Here is a 15,121-nt window from a genome sequence, read left to right as displayed (position 1 = left end):
TGGAAATCAAATCCTAGAGGAAAGTCTGCTATGGACTCGATATTAAATGAGCGTGCGGACGGCGGCAAAATGTGCCGTGATTCCGTTTGACAATTTGAAAAGAGAAAATGAAAAATATATGCCCGTCTGCCGTAGCGGGAGAGAGAGCGTTTCTACGGGGGCGGGGTTCATTATGCGGCACGTAGGACGCCATTATTAGCCCCATTACACACAGCGGCAGCCGCGCGTTGGTTGTCCTTTACCTGCTTTTTAAAGCCGGCCGTTAATAACGAGCGCTGCAGCGGGCCTCTTCCAAGAAGGGGGTCGTTATACGGCGGGCTCGTATTTGTCAAAATTATTTCATGATCGCGGGTCACAAGGAGGGCTTTTGCTATGCTTGATTATGGACTAGGTTATCCATCCATCAATGTTTTTCCAAGCGCTTGTCCTTCCCGGGGTCGCGGGCGAGTTAGTGCGCCTCGGGTGTCCCAAAACCTGTAAAAATGCGCAACCTCGGGAAGCCTTCAGCGTGACGGACCGCGCAGAGTTAAAGCGATGGGGGAACACCACACAAGAGCGTCGGGAGGACGGTGGCTCGGCGTAGGTCGCGGCATAATGGCGCAGCTTTCATCAGAAGGAGCTCTTCGGCAAACCCGGCCGGCGGAAGGAGACACCCGAGCCCCTCGGCGGAACGGATAATAGAGCCCTTTTTCTCCAAAGAGGGATAATGGAGGGTGGAGCGGTTCCGTCGGCAGACCGGCGCGCTTTGGAGAAAGCGACAGCGGCCCTATCAACTGATATATGACACTAATGCGCCGGCCGGCCTGGGCCCTACGCAGAATGGAGGAATTGTTTTGACTTTGGGCCGGTCGTAGGATCTATGACTCGCAGGTACCGCGCCGTCTGGCCCCAGAGGCTGCCCTAATTGCTTTACATCCGTACAAAGGTTTCTCGTAATCGGGCCTTCCCCCTCCATTTGTCTTCCTTTCAGTCTCCTGGTGAAGGCCTTAATTGGTCTTAGAGGGGCTTGTTTTTTCATTGAGCTGGCGGGCCTGAGCCGGAGCAAGACTTAACCTCGAGGGGCGGTCGGGTGGGCTAGCTTGGAGTGCTTGCTGGGTTGCGGAAGGGAGCCAGTCAATACTTCTTCTACCTTTAACACTTTAATTAATGTTCTCTTGACGAGCGGCGCTCGCACATAGCTGCGCCCGAGCTCCTGGGATCCGCGTAGGCATGGTTCCGCCCTGTGAGAAAACCAGCGGCCAATCCGCATCCGGTAGAACCTGAGAAGTTTTTTTTTTCCTTAACGGCGGGAGACAATTTTTCTGCTTGTGTCAATCCCTTTATTTTGCTTGACTTTTCTCCAAAATATTTCAAGGTCGTGAACTCATTTGACATCAGGATACGACCAATATTGCCTCCTAGAGTGCCTTCGGGTCTTTATTTTATTAATGAGACACGATTGCATGACTAATGACGATGTGCGTCCATGTCAAGCTTCTGTGAAGGCGTATTTTTGGCAAATAAGCCAAGGTGTGGGTCAGAAACGCGGAGCTCTCAGTTGCGCGCTGGCTCCCGGGTTCCGGCCGACCCCGCTCCTTAGGAAGCCGTGCTGCCAAGGTTTAAATAGCAGCTGTAAGCGTCCAGCTGCTCCCTGCCACACTCCACTTCTCCCCAGATGGCTCCGAGACGTTCCAGCAGCCCTCCGGAGGAGCGCTCGTCAGGCGAGCGTTATGGAGTGGCTCTCCGAAACACCGGGGAGCGCCCCTCGCCGCGGCCACCCTCCCGCTTCTGCCGCGGTCGTGCCAAGAGCGCAAATCGGGGCAGGGCCGTTCCAGCGCTTTCCTTTGCCAATTTACCAATGGCACGCACAGATGGCGCGGGCCGGCACGAAGCGGGGCCCGAGAGAACTAGAACGGGGGCGGTGGGGGATCCGGGAGAGGGCGTGCGCCGCTTCTGGCCGGGCACGCCGCCGATATCCCCCGGGGGGGGCTCTCGTCGGTCCTCGGCAGATGACCGGCCAAAATCCGCCAAGCGCCGCTTAGTTCCGTTTAGAGGCGTTGCTTTTGGCCAAATAGGTCTTTAAGATAAGTGGGCCATTTCAGAGAAATTCCAATGCAGAAGAAGAGCTTATTTTGGGAGCCGACGAACGTTCTGGTACGTGTACGTAAAAAGGGAACGTTTGATGTGTCGTGCACCTTGGCCTGGCCGCTAAAAGTTTCCATTGTGCCCGTTGTATTTAGCCGGTAGGTGCCGAAGTTGCGCGCCCACCCATCCGGTCCGTTCATCCAGTCATTCGCCTTTCCTATCAATTCAACAAGTCGCTAGCCATTTCCGTCCAGTCAGGAGCCATATCCGTCCGATCGTCCGTCCGTCCGATCATTAGCTATATTAACCGTAGTCATCCATCCAGCCGGCCGTCAGCATATCCGTGTCTCGACACGGCCTAAGTAAGCTAAGTATGGCTCTCGTCGGATCCCTCGATAATTGCGCAACAGTAGGTACTCGAGACGAAACCTTCGAGATGTGAGCCAAAACGGAGCCGCAAAATGCAAATGGAAGACATAAGGAAAGGCGCATTACGTAATAATAGTCACGCGGTTTCTTTAAAGAGGATTTGGAAAATGGCTCGTCACTTTGTTGATCCCGTACGGGCGAAAGAACTCCTTCTTGGGACCCCCCCCCCCCCGATGCCTTTCCTCTCGTCTCTCGCCCGGCCAAACGGGAAGAAAGGGGCGCTCGACCGCCATCGGGGAGGGTGGAGGGGCGGGGGGGGGGGGGGGGGGGGGGGTCCTTGCTCCGCCGACCTCAACGTTATCCTTTTCATGACAGGAAACATGCCGAACCGCGGGCCCGCTAACGTGAAGCACATTCTACCGCGGCTTGATCAAAGCCAGACCGCCTGGACAACAAAGTGGCCAAAATGCCACATTTTGACCGTATAATTGAAGAGTAATTATGTCTGACAAAAGGTTTTCTTTCTTCCCCCGGTGTCTTTCTTCTGTAAGAGAGCCCAGTGAAGGCTTGTAATAAACCATGTGGGATACGGCGTGCTGAGTCGGCTTGAAAGCTCTCGAGTGGAGCTAAGGGTAGGTCCGTTTTTATTGGCGCACTATTGCTTATTCAGAGACTTTATAACAACACTCAAGGGGAGCAGTAACCGGTGGCCCAGAAAAACACCTCAGCCTCTTATGACAGCTGACTCCTATTCTCTGACAAGACACGGCTTTCGCGAAAATCTGCGTTGACCGGTCCCAATCGGATTCTTTTCTCTGACGACAGTCACAAGTATAAGCTTTGCTTTGTCGGCATAAATAGACATATCCGTAGGCCTTTTGCATTTTTGTCACATCTGTCAATGAATCTTGGGCGAATAAGGAAGGACGCGGTGGGCTGGTGCCGAGGGGGGACTTTAGCGAGCGTCGCCTTCCAAAGAACGAGGCGCCTCACTCAGCGGATGGCCACCTTTCGCCCCTTCCTCGGGATCCGTTTCCCCCGGTTTTCAGCCCGTTATCGCATTCCGAAGACTAATTATTCCCCGGCCGACGGTGTCGGCGGACCGCGGGTTTTTAGGAACCTTGGGTACGCGCCGTCCTGCTCTTTTCCACGGCGGCGGCGGCGCGGGCCGGGCGAGGGAGGAAGCCGGATGAACCCCGAGCTAAGAGACCGTATAAATAGCCCGAACGAACAAACGCGCAAACAAAAAGCAGCCGGGTGTTTATTAACACCCGTGGGATAAGACGGGAGGTGAGCGGAGGAAATCATTAGCGCCGGAGTCAAACCGCATCCGTTTGATCTCACTGATGGCGGAGCAAATATAATTTAGTGCGCTGCCAGTAATTTGTTTTAGCACTTAGCATGGCTTCCTTTTAATTTGGCTTTGCCTCGCATCGGTCTTTCAAAATAAATATTTTGACTTTGTACAAAGCGCATCTTTGTAAGCCTGGCAGCTCAAAGAGCAACCCTCGACAACAACTAATGTTTATTCATATTTGCTTGTTTGCATCTGTTGTAGACGCTGACGGGAGCGTGTAGTGTGTGCTTCTATTTGAATAGTTACTGTATAATGAGCAGACTCAGATGTACCCCGTGACAGCTCGCAAAGGGAGGGAGAATAACCCAGTGTTTTTTTCCCCCCGCCGCGGCTCTAATTATCCGGAAGACGGTGCCGAAGCTGCCGCATCTGTTTTGGTTCGTTTTGTTTTTTTTCCCGTCTCACCTTATGTCCTCAATTCAGAGAAAGTTTTCGCCGTTTCTCAAATCGAGTCACCGTTTCCAGGTTCCGGTAAATAAGCCGTCGATACAACGGTAGCTTCCCCGAGTTTGTGAGCATCGAGCAGGTTTTCTTTGATGGGAGGTGGGAATCGGACTAAGTCAGACCGTCCGTCCGCGTGACCTCGTTTGAGCGGCGGGTGAGCCGGCGCCTTTCCCATGTGATTTGAGGCACGTCCCGGTTGCCGTCCAAACGCCAATCGTTTTGAAACGGATTCATCAATTATTCCTTATCAATGATTCCACCAACTGATGACTAGGTAATCCCCCAGCGTTTTAAAAAAATAAGTCATCTACAGTCCAAAGTGAGTGGATGTAACTACTCAATATTCTCTACTTGTGAATGTTCAGACACATAGGGCATTAGCATGAGTGTGCTAGCGATGACTATTTGAGGTCAACAAACACATTTACCATGTAGTTCACACACACACGCACGACGTTCTAGGTACCATGCGATAGTGTCCTCTATACATACGGATGACGTGTCAACGACACTCCGTGAGTAAAGTGCGGTCTTTCCTTTTAGCTCCGATTTTAGGTCAATAACTTCCTGTTCTTCTTCATCAGCCTCTGCGTCCTCTTCTTCCCGTTCTTCCCCTTCTCTCCGTTCATCCTTCTTCCCGTTCCTCTTTTTTCCTGCCGAAGGTTTACCTCGGTTCACATCCACGCCGCTGCCCGGCGTGGTTCCTGTTGACGTCCTTTCACGTCATCGGCGTTGAAGGCCGGGGCCCTCCCCGTACCTCGGCCCTCCCCGTACCTCCTCCCCGTACCTCGGCCCTCCCCGTACCTCCTCCCCGTACCTCGGCCCTCCCCGTACCTCCTCCCCGTACCTCGGCCCGTACCTCGGCCCTCCCCGTACCTCCTCCCCGTACCTCGGCCCTCCCCGTACCTCGGCCGTATCCCTGGCAGAGCCCGCGGGCGTCGTTAGCATTGACGGCGCCGGTCTTTCCGCAGGCAGATCGTTGGCAAAGCTGGCCCGTTACTCTCTGACGGCTGTCAGCCGGCTGCCAGCCCCGCGGCCTTTTCCTCCTCCGCCGCCTCGCACCCGTTCCCGTCACGCTGTATGGAGAGCGGGGGGAGGGGGGGGCTTTATGGAGCCTCATAATGATACGTGGCAAATGTGCAGCGCAGGGGTGATTGTTAACGGCGGCAGCTGCACAGATAGCCCGGATGATGGAAAATCAGCGGGACCTCATTTTGCTTTGCCGGTATGAATATTAATGGCTCGTTTCCAGGCCGCGGCTAATGATGAGGAAAATTCCCTAATAAAAACTTGATGCGATGGGCAACGACCCGCGGGGTCACTGGAGATATTCAAAGTTAATAGTGTGCCATCAGGTGTGAGGAGTTAAGTGATTAGAGGCACAGAATCTAATCCTGATGCACCCCCGTTTCCCTCTCTTCCCTCAGCCAAGAATCAGTACGAGGGGAGGGCAGGAAATGGTGAAAGGGGCCGCGATTCCTCCATAGAAAATTTGTACCACACCGTTAAGACCCGATATACCACCTCGGATTACTGACGGGTTAAGACCTGATATACCGCCTCGGATTCCTGACGGGCGGACGGATGGGCCTTCACGGCACCGGAGATATTGCACCGGAAGCGCTTTTCGAATCATTCGGGTCAACGGAATCATGCGGTCCGGACGCTTTTTCCCCGGGAAATTGGGAACATTTGACAAACGTTTGGGACGGCCGACACCGACAAAATCAAAAGAAGGTTGCCCCTCTGCGTGCTAGGGGCTTAATATTTAGATGGTATATTTAGCAGCAAGTATGTATTTTCTCCATTAATGGTGGAAAAGTTTTGAAATGATTTGTATGACAAAAATCTGGGATTTCGGGAGTAGGCCTTTCATATCCCCTGCATATAGCCGCATGGAATTAATAAAGTCCAGATTGGAGATCCGGTCCGCGGCTGAGTAGAAAGCAGAATACAATATATTAAGAATGCACTCCGGGGTATTGAAAGCAGAGGTCACGGGCTATAAAGTTCCCATTATTTTATGGAAGGCTTGTCATCCCCCCCTCAGCTCAAGTTCACCCTGCGACTGGAATTGGGAGTTTGCGCTCAAATAGAAAAGCTTGCGGATAAAGCTTTACATCTGCAAGGAAATTGCCTTCAGATGTTAGCTGGCTGCTTTTGCGGCACATCCGGCTCAGGCCCCATCATATTAGTCCGGACCGAAGTCCGGACCGAAGTCCGGCCCTCCCCGACGAAACCTTTTTGGCCGACGAAACCTTTTTGGCCGACGAAACCTTTTTGGCCGACGAAACCTTTTTGGCCGCCGAAGGGACGCTTCGGCCTTATGTGACCGCATACAAGCGCGAGCTGTTTTCTTTTCCGTTTGATTTGTTTCCAGATCTCCCCGGGTCCGATACTTTTACAATACGGCTTGACGTGAAGCAGATGCTGTGGAAATTGCACGGCGGACGTCATCGCCGCGGAGCCAAACTCACTTTTAAAGATCCGAGCGAGTCAGACACGTCGGGTCGGATTTCGCTCAACCCGCTGAACTTTTACATCCACCGAAATGTCTCCTATAAATTCTTGAATACCCTTTTCATCCGCCGGCCTTGTTTCTTTTGTAAAATCAGACGTCAGTGAGCAAGCGGTCAATTTAATACAGAATATTCTTCAGCGTGCGTATGGATGCTTTGTTTTTTTAGCTCTATAGTTTTTTGGCATCAGCACGCTTCCACGTACCCTTACCAGACGCTAATCGGTTCACGCGAAACGGGTCCAAATCCCGGGCTCGGAATATGAACGGAGCGAACGAAAAGCCTCGGCCGTTTTGACACGAGGAGAAACAAACGGGCGGTTGATGGCGGATCCGAGACCGAGTCCGAAGCCGGGCCGTCCGCACTTCGCGATGCCCATTTGTCAATCCTCTCATCCCCGCGAACGATGTCGGCGTGGCTCCCGCCCGGCAGCGGAACGGGGCGCGGCGCCCGACGGCGCCGTCGTGGCGGAGGGGCGCCCCGGGCTCCCAGATGGCAATCGAGGCTTGATTCGCCAACACGTTTCCAATGATTAAAATGTAATTAGCACAAGCGAGCACCTCCTCCCCGGCTAATTTCCACGCACGCCGTGACGGGCGGGCGGCGGACGGCAACCGGGCCCCGGCAGCAGATGGAGCGGAATGCGGCGGGAGGGGGAGAAAAGCGTTTTGCCGTTTGTATCCGAAAGCCGTGGGGATGCGCGGCCGTATCAGGAAGCTGCTGCTGGAAGGCGGCACGACGACGACCACGCCTCGTCGAATCACGCCGTTACGCGAGGCGTTCCTCCCTCTTTTCCTTTTCTTTTTTTAAGCCCTTCAGCCATCCTACGGGGCAGCCCGGCTCGGTCTGATAACCGGAGCCCGCCCCGGGAGCGGAGGGACGCTTCGAGGAAACCGCCGTCAGCCGTAATGAATTATACGGTCACGGATAGAGAGCGGCTTTACCTGAGGCTCATGCCACTCCCACGTGGGGAGTGCACGCATTTGATTCTCCCTTTTGTTGCTCCGTGAGATTTACATAGCTGCGTTCCTGGGGAAAAGAAGGGAATGATAGCAATCCCCCCCCCCCCCCGCCAGCTGGGCGAGGGCTTCGTTTATGGCTACCCGCGAAGGCGACGGGCGGCCGGATGAGAAGCGAAAGAGAGCGCTTGATTAAATCATCATCAAGTCGCAGCACAGAAAGTCAATTCTGCCGGCCGTCAACCACGATATCCTTTTATCTCGGAGTAATGAGCTATGGCGCTTTTGCGCGGGATAATACCGCCGCTTCCATCGGGACGTTCCATTCGCTCGGCGAGCGGGGGCCATTCATCGCGCGAGTGGATAGAATTAGTCGTTTGGTTTTAATCTTGAAATAGGTTTTGATTTGCTTTTAATCTTAGTATAGGGCACGCATATACCCCATATCAACACCGAAATGAGCTTGTTTAGTGTAAAGCATTTAGCAAGATGGTCCCCTCTGGTATGGTACTGCCGCTCCTTGCCCTTACCGCTCGGCAATAATTGAATACCGCCGCGCGCTTTATTCACAAGAATACTTGCGGTTAACCAAATCGGCGTTCAGTGGGGATCGAACTTTTTTTTTGCTTTTTTTTTCTTCCGTCGTCACAGTGGATTTACCCCACTCGGTCTACTTTTCCCCCGAGCCCTCTATTTCGGTTTTTCACTTTGCTTTCGTTTGGAAAAAAAACAAATTCACAAAGGCGATGTTTTGTCGCTAATGAATCAAACTCCGTCGTTTCTTCCTAATTCCAAACCAAGGGTTAGGGTTAGGGTTAGGGTCGGGGTCAGGGTCGGGGTCAGCCTAACCCAAAATACCCACTTTCTCATTTCTCCTCCACGCTGCACTGCGGACGCTTGTCGGAACGCTGCAGGAAGCGGGGAGAAAGAGAGCGAGGGCGAAATAAAGAGCGAGGGAACGTCTGAGGAGTGTTTGCCCGCCGCGTTTATTGCCTCTGCATAATTTAGGAGCTGCCGGAGCTGACCGTCATGGCAGCGTGCCGCCGGCCGCCCCCGGGGCCTCGCGGGACAGGCCTGTAAATTGGATGCTACGCTCCCGCTGAGCTGGCGCGGCCCGCCTGAGAAACGCAGCGGCCGCGTGGCCGCTCTTCTACCTTTGAGCCCCGTAGGATACCCCCCCCCCCCCCCCCCCAAAAAAAAAAAAAAAGAATTGGAAGCCCAGCGCCAAGACAGAAGCGCCTTCTGTCGCCGTTTTCCCATTCTTCTCTCGCGCACGCAAATATATGATGCCAAGCCCCGCCTATATCCCCCCCCCCCCCGGCGCCTTCTTCATTACCGACCCGAGCGCTTCTCTGCGCCTCAGCGCGACTCCGAGACTGCCAGTCACCCAGCTTGACGCTAATTAGTTGATAAAGAATTAAGTGGACCTTGAAATTGAAATTGGAAGAGGGGAAAAAATCCTATCCAACCACCTTTTTCCCGTCTCCGTTGACGAGGTCGCCTTCCCCTCTCCGTCCGCGGCCTCGGCGCGCTACCTGGAGCAATGAAAATACTATTTGTTGAGGTTTGCGGTCGCTGTCGAGTCATCCTAAAATCCATTATTTCGCCAAAGGAAAGACCGCCGTCTTTTTCGGCCCCCGAGCCGAAAACGGAGCTAGAAAGCATCTTTGGCTCGCGGAAGAGCCGCGCCGAACGATACGCCGCGGGTCAATGGCGTGGTCTTTCTCCCTTCCGCAACACTTTGCTCGCCCGCTAGAAAGCGGGCGGCGGCGCCAACGCGGTCCCCACGGAGCGTCGACTCGGCTAGTTTGAGTCGATCTATTTTTAAAGTGGACTGCCCTACCCGGTCGACTTTTTCCCCCGGCCTTTTCCACGTCATCAATCGAGTGTCGTAATTGGACGTTTTCCGCTTTAAAACGGAAAACGGATTTTAGGGCGGATTGAACTCATTGAAAATATTTGACACGCGGTAAATTTGAAGGCAATGGCAGTTTCAAAGGCACGGAGCCGCGTCCACTGACTGATTTGATCTTCTTTCTTTTTCAGTGCGACACATCGAGCGAGCGGGACCGCAAGGTAAGACGCCTCGGATCGCGTTGCGGGACCGCAAGGTAAGACGCCTCGGATGGCGTTGCGGCCGTGTCAACATTTAGGTCCCGATTAGGCACAAATGTCTTTGAAATAATCTACTTACGCTTTCTGCTTTGCGCTGTAATAATCAGTTTCTTAGGCGGGAAGCGCAGTCGCTCGCTCATGAAAGTGCCACGAAATTTGATGAGAAGCGTTGCGACCAGCGCATAGCCATCCCTCTCTGCGTTTGCGCGAAGCGTACCACAAACGGAGGGAGCCTCCCTCTGCCTTGATATTCCAAATGCCATCTTTACTATAAAAGGGCTCCTCAAGAGTCGGCCCGGGTTAGGGTTAGGCTCGCCGACCCGCCGGCTTCTCTAATGCGCTCGGGCCGTGGCCGTTGCTCCTTGCCGCTTCCGGCGAGTGATTCTGTCGGCCGTTCGAGCGATGCGTTTGCACAAATAGCCGCTCCCGCTCAAATGTTTTATCTTTAAAATTCTATCATTTGCAGTTTGAGTTCTCGGCATGCCAAACAACTTATGCTGCCGTTTGCGTTCATTGATTAAATCACGGAGACGTACTCGTTTTATATCTTTATTTTTTGCTTTTTTTTTCATGCTTTTGGCTAAATAAATGAGGTCCTAAAGTAATGGGTTCCGCAACATAAACAAGGGATCGAATATTACAAACGCTAAAATGATTACGTTTGCCAATCACGTATGAAGTCGTCGATTACTCGGGTAATCAAGTACTAGAGTGATTACTGAGGTGCTGATCGTTGATTGCTTTTGGCGCCAAAGTACTAGCGGTCATTTACGCTTAAGTACAAAACAACCGTTTATTATTCTTTGCAGCGATCATACAGGTTACAGCTCGGTCTAAAACCGAAAGAAATAAGAAAAGTTCCGAAAAAGGCTAGAAAAGTTCCAGAAAACGGTAGAAAAGCGGCTCGGGGGTGGAACGGGTCGACGGGCGAGGCGGGCGGCGGACGCAACGCGAGGGGCCAGAGATGGGAGCGGGTGCCTCCGGGAAGAACCCGGACGGAAGTCCCATTTGCCGGTTTTGCCGGAGGTAAATCCCATTTGCCGGTTTTGCCGGACGTAAATCCCATTTGCCGGTTTTGCCGGACGTAAATCCCATTTGCCGGTTTTGCCGGACGTAAATCCCATTTGCCGGTTTTGCCGCGCCGGCCCGCGTTTGCCGCGTTTCCGGACGGCTCGGCGGCGCAGGTAAAAGCGGTTCCCGACAGGGGGAAGGAAGGGTAATAAAAGGCCAAGAGCGACTGGTCGGCGTTAAAAGATGATGTGTTTTGCCCCCTCCCAAGGAGGAGAGCAGTGTTTACAGGCTCGAGTGGGCGCTCGCTAGCTTGAGGCTGAGGCTGATTGCACTAGAGTAGCCTGTCAGCCGGTGATTTGTCACGCGCTTTATCATCCTTGTCACTCGGCCGGCGCGCCGTCGTCATAGGTACCGCCCGCCCCCTCCCCCCTCCCCCCTCCCCCGCGCTTTGTACTCAGCCGGCGCAGGAAATTCCTATTTACTTTGGGGGAGTGTAATTTGTTCCTCATGGATAATATGACCCTTAGCGGAGTCGGATCACGGGTTAGTTGAAGTGATATTTTCCGGTAATGGTAGTCGTACATCACGGCTGTCGGGGCGGGTTAGGAGGCGAGCGCGTTACGGCTCCATTTTAGCACCGCGGGCATCTGGGATTATTTTCCATAACCGAGTATGACACCGCCGCTCTGCCGAGTGCATTAAATTTTTACTGGCTTTTTTCCCCCCTCCCCTTCCGCGGCTTTGGTGACGGATGCCCCCCCGTCCCAGTCCCGGTGGCCCCGCCCGAGGTGAGCGGGCGACCGCGCTCCCCCTCCGTCCAACGGCTGGCAAATCCCCGCCCCCCGGGAGGCGCGTTGACACGGGAAGGCGGCCTGCCAAGTAAACGCCGAACCTGAGTTGAACGGAGGGGTTCTAGTGACAAATCCTGGATTATTTCAGAAAGCGGCAAAGTTTGCCTATGCTAACAGAGCGGCGATCGTGATTAGCGTTAGCGTGCCAGACGTTGCGCACACCCGCGAGAAAGTTTCATTTCCAAAAGAGTGGCGCAAGCACGGTTCCGGCGGAACTCGGCGGCGAATATCTTTAGTCGACCTGCCTGACTCGGTGGGCCTTTTCTCCGCCGGCCGCACGTACGTCTTTGCATCTTTTTTCAGGGTGATGAATTTTCCGAAATGGCGTTTGATTCCAATTTCAAAACCCGCGCTAAGATCATTTTGTCAGCGGCACATCTGTAGGGTTGAATTCGATGTCACGGAGGGAAGAAAGACGGGCAGTAGACGGGCCCCTGTCGCATTTCTAGCAGCGGTCGTACTGAAGAAACTTCGCCAGGGACTGATAGCTTTTGCGCCGCCTCTCCCGCCCGCAGTTTGATCCGCCTTTCCTTGCCGTTGACAAGCGGTCGCCCCTCCGGCCGCTAATCGGCGGAGGCGGCGAGGCCGAGATGAGGAATGAACGCGGAGACGGTCGGGCGGGCGGAGAGCCGGGGGCCCGGAGGATGTCGGCGGAATACGCCCCGCCTGACGGATGTTTAGTTCGGGGGCAGGGGCGCGTTCAATCGTGCACCCCCTCAACCAGACGCATAACGAAAGACGTCATCTTGGCATCTTGGCTTGCCGGTTTTCGACCGTTCTAGGATTCCTACAGCAAACGGGGAACCTCCCGAAAAGCTTCCGGATGAATTTCCCAGCAGCCTCAAAGTTCAAACTGTAATCAAAGTGCATGAGAAGGGATTAGCGGATGACGTGCAAGGTTCAGAGATGAATGTGGCCAAAGCAAATGTCTTCTTGTCAAACGTATCATATACGGTTATATTTGGGATTAAATCGGTAGCTTTGTTTTCATTTCGGAGACGTAAGCCCGTTTTCCCGCCCGCCGCAAGGAATTTCCCAGCATCTTGTCAGAGCTACAGCATGTTTTCATTTTGACTTTCAAAAGACTAATACGAAATTGCGAACCTAATGGGAAACATGCTTGAGATGATCAACAAAAAAGTGCTAGCGGGGATAAGACTTGTCATGGTCTGCCAGCCTGAAATTAAAAGTGGCTTCAATGATTTAACGGTTTCTTTAAACTGCCAATAAAAACATCACATCAACGGGCTGAAATATTGCCCTCGCTATTGAATTATCTATCCGCCATTTTCTTTTCATGCGTGGAAAGATCGCGCGGACCTAATCGATTCCATCGTATCCTTAAAAAAAGGAGTTTGGGGTTTTACTGGGTCATTGCTGTGAAATGTGTTTTGAAATGACACGTCGTACACGTGGGAACAGTTTGCGGCTGCGGGAAAGTCGGTGCGATTGTTTCAATACGCGGCAAAATCTTGTAAACATCGTCGCGCAGCTAAAAAAAAAAAGAAAAGACGCTCAATTTCCATCTTTCCTTCATCGTGTCTTCATCTTTCAAACACTTTTTATTTTATTCGGGGTCGTTTTTCTTAAAAAGTGAAAATTTCGAAAGCAGCGTTACGGTGCTACCTTGATGTCCGCTTTTCATGTTTTGCCACCGAGCTGGCAGCTTAGTTTTCTTGTGCGCTAAACCGAGCGCGTACCCGGCGGCGGCGGCCAGTTCTAACGACACGAGGGGCTCGTGTCCGCAGACTGGCGCCCCCCACCCCGTCAAACACTCGGCTCGCAAGTGCCACCGGCACGGCGCCCGCTTGTTAGAGGCGGCGTAATTAGGTGGCCGAGCTTGTCGCGAGCGGCCCGGGTCGCGGAGGCGTGTCCCCGTGGCTCCTCGGGGAATTATTGACAAAACGCGGGGAGCGCTGCGTGTCGGGCTCTAATTGTGTGTACAAGACGTAGACGGCCCCGGGGAAATTAAAGGAAATTCCCTAGCTCGATGGGTCCTTTGCACTCGAGGGATCCATTCCGTTTCTTATTAAGACCGGCCGTCGTCCGCCTTTATGAGGCAAGAAGGCTTGGAAGTGTCCCTTTTCACCAATGCGCCAATACGTCATGGGCTCACCGTGAGGTTATTTTACGGCCGTGGCGCGCTATCCTAAAAATCCCACGGAACGCCGCCGCTTTGGTTTGTACGGTGTTTGTTAGCTAATATTGTGAAGGCGGGGGGCTAAGCGCCAGCCCGTACAGTCGCCAGCGACGCGATGTCATCACAGCCCGCAGCCGCCGGAGAGCGCCAAAGAGCCCCGTGTGTCCCCGCAACGCGTGAAAACGATTTGCGAGCGCGCCCGCCCGCGTGCCCGTTGGGCTCTAATAAGATTGCTCTGACCCTTGTGATTTCTAGATTCATTGGCGTGCTTGTTTAGGGACCTGATCCGCATTATTCCCGTACGCGTGGGGCAACGCTGAGGACATTAGCCGGCTAACCTCCGCGCAGGTCAGGCCGGGTCATTTTAGCGCGGGGGGCGCGCCTTTCGGCTCGGCCGAGAAGGGAGAGGATCGGGATGGAAATCGGCAAGCGCGGCTCATCCGTTCCAAACGATGGCCGTCACCCCTGCGCCCAGAACAGCTGGGGGCGGAGCATTATTATTCAATTACCTCGCACGGCCCTTTCGTGCTCACAACAGAAAGATAATTGGTAACCAAATACCCGCTGACATTCTGCTGCCTGGCTTCCATTATTTATCGGCCACCTGGCATACACGTGAAGCCGCACATGTCGTGTTTCACATGTTCATGCGTGTAACGCCGCTATAGAAAAGATTGAAAAAGCTTCGGCGATAAGTTTTCGTACGAATGAAAAATACTGTTCCCTCCACGCGAAATTGAAAATCAAGTCTCACGCTTTCTCCACACTTTGGTCAACAGCGTGGACTTTGCCTCCGTGTTCTTTTTTCAAGTGAGACAGAAAGTTTTGCCAGCCTTAAGGCCGCGGTACCTGTGTAGGCCCGCACCTTTCAAACAAGCCGTTTTGGCATCCAACCAGAACACGATGCGTCGGAGTCGGCCAGCCTTTCGGGCTGTCGACTTCTTCGCTGTTCAATACGCGTCCTCGTAAAATTCTAGTTACGTGCAGTGTATGATTGGCGACTTGATTTGCGCCATGTGATGAACGCCATAGGCTGCGCATCTCATCTAACCGCAGGACGTGAGAGACGGTGCCGGCACTGCCAAAATGCCGTGGCCAAAAAGCACACGCGTCATCCATCCGTCCATCCATTTTCTTGAGCCGCTTATTCGCTCTCGAGTCGAGCGCCTATCCCAGCTGTCCGCGGGCGTTGAACCGGGGACCTCTGTTCCGCGAGGTACAGATCGCCGGCAGATCACGTACAGGCGGCATTTCTTTGCAAAAGTGAAGGCGCTCACTCAAAACGCGGATCT

At 53.6% G+C, this 15,121-nt stretch overlaps 1 protein-coding gene across 9 annotated transcripts in view; it reads left to right on the top strand.

Annotated features, from left to right (window-relative positions):
• Positions 1–15,121, top strand: part of auts2a (activator of transcription and developmental regulator AUTS2 a) — a 129,632-nt gene that overhangs the window by 57,338 nt on the left and 57,173 nt on the right. For all 9 annotated transcript variants that reach the window (XM_088440604.1, XM_088440610.1, XM_088440609.1 and 6 more), the window contains exon 5: positions 9,759–9,788. In XM_088440604.1, coding sequence (XP_088296730.1) covers positions 9,759–9,788 — 30 coding nt within the window. The remainder of the gene's footprint in view (positions 1–9,758; positions 9,789–15,121) is intronic.

The sequence above is a fragment of the Hippichthys cyanospilos genome, chromosome 18 (assembly GCF_059441005.1).
Source record: "Hippichthys cyanospilos isolate Australia breed blue-spotted pipefish chromosome 18, RoL_Hcya_1.0, whole genome shotgun sequence".
In the NCBI taxonomy this organism is placed as follows: domain Eukaryota; kingdom Metazoa; phylum Chordata; class Actinopteri; order Syngnathiformes; family Syngnathidae; genus Hippichthys; species Hippichthys cyanospilos.
Note: the sequence above shows the minus strand (reverse complement) of the source record. Positions and strands in the feature narration are given on the sequence as shown.